General features: G+C 40.7%; 2 protein-coding genes across 2 annotated transcripts in view; one reads left to right on the top strand and one right to left on the bottom strand.

Moving 5' to 3' along the window:
* Nucleotides 1-1,429, top strand: LOC118323293 (serine/threonine-protein kinase 19-like; the record flags this gene model as incomplete). The annotated part of the gene is given in 4 exon segments (XM_035655234.1): nucleotides 1-87; nucleotides 350-447; nucleotides 564-711; nucleotides 1,159-1,429. Coding segments are annotated over 4 exon segments (379 nt in total), but the record flags the coding sequence as incomplete, so codon positions are not given.
* Nucleotides 1,430-1,847: 418 nt separating this feature from the next.
* LOC118322792 (ras-related C3 botulinum toxin substrate 1-like) overlaps nucleotides 1,848-5,073 on the bottom strand; it is a 7,474-nt gene continuing 4,248 nt past the window's right edge. Inside the window, exons 5-6 of the mRNA XM_035654605.1 lie at nucleotides 3,654-3,813; nucleotides 1,848-3,564 (exon numbers count right to left, since the gene is read on the bottom strand). Of these exons, the coding sequence (XP_035510498.1) occupies nucleotides 3,434-3,564; nucleotides 3,654-3,813 (291 nt within the window). The 3' untranslated portion in view covers nucleotides 1,848-3,433. The remainder of the gene's footprint in view (nucleotides 3,565-3,653; nucleotides 3,814-5,073) is intronic.

The raw sequence follows: 5,073 nt of genomic DNA, 5'->3' as shown, positions 1-5,073 counted from the left end.
GGAGAAAGTGCTGTCGTCTTGCACAGATCTGAGCTTCAGCAAAGACAAGATGCTGAGGGAGTTCTTATTCACAGACGCCGAGATAACGTATGACTGTCTGAAGCTTTGCGAAATACTGTAGCAAAAATTGGGAGTTTCATGTAACTTTTGAAAAATGTAACTTAGCTTTGAAACTAAAACGCTGTACTTTTTGTTTTAGTGCAGCCATGTAAACCGGTACTTTTGTTTAAACCAGCATGATAGTTTCACAAAATGAAGAAATAGAAAAAGCAGAAAAACAAACTATGATTTTAACTTTTACAGTGTTTGTAAATAAACATCTGACGTTCTTTCATTTCTCACCATGTAGGCAGCTGGTTAAGTCAGGGGTCCTGACTGTGAGGGATGCAGGCAGCTGGTGGCTTTCAATTCCCAACTCTGGCAAATTCACCAAGTACTTTATACAAGGTGAGTGTCAAGACAAACAGTACTTTGCATTAACAACGTTGTGTGAATGTCTTCTTGATGTTTTGATAGCGTCTTGTTCATTGGAAGGACCGTTTGTTTCTCACCGTTCCTGTTAGGTCGCAAAGCGGTGCTCGGCATGGTGAAGAAGTCCAAATATAGCGAAGTCTTAAAGGCAGAGCTAGAAGAGCGGCGAACAACCTCTCATGTGAAATTCCACATGAAATACCACATACATGACATTGTTGGTGCGGAGCTGGTGGAGAGGTAACATTTGGTTGTTTACAGGTCGCCTGCTTTTGATTCTGGGAAGTGTTTCTTGTTAATTTAGGGGTTTGCAGTAGGTCAGAGTTCAGCCATCTGTCCAATTAAAAGGACAGGTACCTCATGCAGCTGCTCCGTCATTTATGATCCTCTCAGCGCAGTAATTGAGGGGTTTTGTTACCCACAGGCTAGAGGCTGACTCTCAGGTGTTTAAAAAATGTGCTTTTGGTTATTGTCAAAAACCTGCCAGCCTGATCCCGTTAATCAGGAAATCTTAAAGTTAAACACAGATATGATTTGAAAATAACAAACTATTGTTTCAATGAGCCATTTTTAACTTGTATCCAACAATCAATCTGACAGATGTGTTACTAATCTGGGGCCACTGGTGAATCCTGCAGTTTGTTTCATCTTAATTTACTGAATAATGCCTTTTTGTTTTATTTTCAGCATACCTACAACTTCAGGGACATTGTTACGATTTATGGTTTCCTGAACCACAGCAACAAGACTGACTGATCGGTGCTGTGTCGCAGCCAGGAAGAGACTAAAGATGTACAAAGTGTTTGTGTAAAGACTGAGTTATTAATGTACGATTTCAGATTTAGATTCTGTGCCAAAATGTATTATGAAACCTTGTGGGTTTATGAATCGTCAATTATGTTGACATGACCGTGTCAGGTTTGGTTTGTAATAAAAACTGATTTACTTTCCCTCATAAGTCATTACTTCTGTCCCCTCTGTGTGATGTTGCCCTATCAGAGCCTCAAACCTGCCCAGGTGTCATAAAACAATAGCCACATTCCACATGTCACCTGGGGTGTTTTGTCAATGCAAAAAATATACACAAATCCCACTGCTACTTTAAAGTACATCTATACACTAATCTAATCCACTAATTATTAAATTGTTGACACTGTTGATTCAACTATATTTATTACTAAGAAACTGAGTATTATCCTTGTTCTGTGGTCAAATACAAGTCCTAAAACAAGATCAGATGCACACCGTATTAGGATCCATGTTTACAATAATGTCAAAGTACTTATGAACAGTTTCTTTTTTACAAATCTCACATTTTTCTGTTTCATCAAGGGAAAACCGAGGTTGCATTGTCCAAACAAAGAGGCAGAGTAGAATCTGTTTTACTTGAATTTATTGGCTTTTTCAAAAAGTGACAATAGCTTTTATCCATAAAACTAAAGAGTCACAACATTGGCTTGAATTAAAGCACAGCTTGATGTCTGAATACAATACAGATGAGCAACATGTACTTAACCCCTGATCTAGTAGTTCAAATACATTTTGTAAATAGGCAAAAAATATAACTGTAGCAATTCTAATCTTAGTTTTCAGTATATGTTGCACATACATGCTATCAGCATTAATTACAAAAAGCTAGGCTTGTAGGGAGATTAAGGTAGCGTTAACTGTAGAGGTAATAAACAAAGGATATTCATAGTGTTAGTTTAACAATACAGTGAGTGAAGTGTAACTTCTGTGGAGAAAGATACAAAAAAGTCAAATCACATGATTATAACAAAAAGATGAGTACACTGTATACTACACCATAACCGACAGTAGCTTTGTTACTGTTATTAGCAGGCATTGATGCTCTTCTTAGTGACATTGCTTAGCCAGTAGTGATGCTATTAAAAATCAAAATGTGCTGCACAAAAAGGTTTCTGATAAATGCCCACAGAGCATTAAAGGTGCTCTTGTTCCCCGCCACCAAAACACCTAAACAGTTCTAATCCGATATCTAATAAAGTTTTCAGCTTTGCACTCCTGGGCAGCTACACAGTTGAAACACTTCTAGGGGAAACATTGCAAAAGAGGAAAGAAAATACCATTAAACTTGACTGGAGCCAAACACAAAATACTGGATCATTTTTTGATTTTTTAAAGGTTGTAATAGCACTGTTGGTGTCGGAAGATCTGTTCCCAGTCTGAGATTTTAGTATGTTTCAGGCGTCAGTCAATTCATTAGAAATGAATTAACACGAATCATGTGCTCGGACTGAAAACAGCTAACTAATTTGAGGCAAAACAAAAAAAAGAACTTCACAGATGGTTACTTCAAGTTCCTGGTTGACAGTGCGGTGACACATGACTGCCCTCACAAAGTGAAACTGAAAAACTGCTATAATGCCATTGATCATGGAGCTGAACAAACAGCGGCACACCACAGCGAATCGTCAGCTGGATTTTGAAGGTTTAAAGGTCTGAGACAAAAGAACAAAAAGGTTTTTTTTTCCTGCTAAAATACAGCACGTCTGCAAAATTGCATTTGGCAATGTTTCTTCCACTCAAAACAATAAAGACTGTAAACAAAAAATTAAAATAAAGGTTGACAACCAGTGGAAAAACAAATTGAAAACATTCCACGGTCCATTTTTTTTTTTTTTTTTACAAAACATCCAATCCATTTTAGAAGGCCTCAAGAATTTCATTTCACTTGTCTATACAGTATATGATGTTGGGCAAGAACTAGGGTCTATGATCTACCAAACCTCCTAAATCTGACCCTATGTCAAATTGTTTTCATGGAAACGGTTGGTATAACTGCTGTAGCTACACTTATGGAAGGAAAGAATCTGAAGTACATTGTTTTTGTGTGTGTGTGTGTGTGTGTGTGTGTGTACTGGTGTGTTTCTCCTGCGTCTTTAGCCACCCTCACCACTAGCGGTCATGTTCCCCTGTAACCGTTCCAGTGGAGGAAGTCTTAGAGGAGAGAGCACTTCTTCCCCTTCTTCTTGACGGGTGGAGGGCAGAGGACGGCCCGGATGGCCTCGTCGAACACAGTTTTAAGGCCGCGCTGAGTCAGGGCTGAGCACTCCAGGTACTTGACGGAACCTGAGGAAACCCATGAGTTTCTTTAAATATTTCAGCAGGGGGAAAAAAAAGGTCACAGAAAACTCAGTGAAGTTAATAAGTGTTGTTACCAATCTCTTTGGCCATCGCCAGTCCTTGGGGATATGTAATCGGGGAGAGTTTCTTCTCCTTCAGCTTCTCCATAGTGTCCTTGTCATCTCTCAGATCCAGCTTGGTACCCACCAGGATGATGGGAGTGTTGGGACAATGGTGTCTCACCTCAGGGTACCACTGCACAGAGACCACAAAGAGGTTATAACTTCCTACGCCTGTCTAGGTTATCTTGAACATGCAATTTTCGAGAATGACCGTGTACATTTGAACTGCAGTCTTACTTCAGCCAAAGCTGTAAACAAAACACTGACACACTCAATCATCAGCTATTATGGTAAATGGTGAATTTGTTAGCAACCGGTTACCTATTTACACATCCTGCAGACACAGAGGAACATTAGCTTTCATTTGGAGTTGTGTTTCTGTCCAATATTCACTTCTTTTTGGTCTCTACCAACTCCTGAGGGAAATATCTGGCTTGTTAGCTGCTAAATGCTCCATTCTGTTCACCAGATAGTGGCTAACTGCGTCTGTCTGTTGTTTAGTGCTGAGCAGGTAGCTTACAGGGGCTTTATCAGAGCTCGCTATGAGGGTGAACCAAAACAATGAGCTGAAAGACGTATGCTCCGTAGAGCAGAGGGGAACTGCAGAGGTTGATGATTTTTTTTTCATCACTAAACCTGCATTTTATTAGTAGTTCCACTTCCCCTCGTTCACTTATCCTCAGCCCCTGGTATTACACAACAGCATATGTCTGCCACTTGGAGAGCAGAGGGAAAGTTGGCCAAAGTGTAACTCTGCTACATTTACGAAGTGCATTATGGACGATTTCCACGTGTGGAGCGACCGTAGTTGTTGACCTCGCCCCCACCATCCTCGAAAAAAACAAGGCCACCTCGCCAACGGCGCCCCGATGTCACCCCGACCGAACCGTTCACCTTGGATTTCCAGAACACTTACGATGGCGGCTTGGAATTCCACGCCGAGGGAACAGGTCTCGACGCAGGCCAAGCTTCAACTAGAGCGAGACATGCGTAGGAACCGACTACTGAGACATCACATCACAGCGACTCCGCTTCCCATACAAGTAGTCATGTGATCCCATTTAAACACTGATTTTAGCTGCAGCTGTTAACGTGAAAAAGGCCTTCAACTTCGGCTTTATCCATGCTCTATTCGAGTTACCTGGCTTAGCATTGGTGCAGCAGGAAAACTGGAGTCAAAAAATCCAGTTACCAAAAGGCTCTTAACCTTTTTTAATCCCATCTATGAGCACGAGATACTGGTGATTCTAATGCAGACAGAAGTAAAGGGTTGAAAGTAAGTGTGGAGATAATTATATATGCCTTGTTGTATATGGTCAGCAGTTACACGTTCTAGTCCAGAGGGAGTATGGGAAATAAATTGATTGCGGCTCTTTCTACGGCCATAGCTAGA

This window comes from Morone saxatilis, unplaced genomic scaffold (genome assembly GCF_004916995.1).
Source record: "Morone saxatilis isolate NCDOM2014 unplaced genomic scaffold, NCSU_SB_2.0 Contig14, whole genome shotgun sequence".
Taxonomy (NCBI): Eukaryota; Metazoa; Chordata; class Actinopteri; family Moronidae; genus Morone; species Morone saxatilis.
This window is presented reverse-complemented; position numbering and strand designations above follow the sequence as displayed.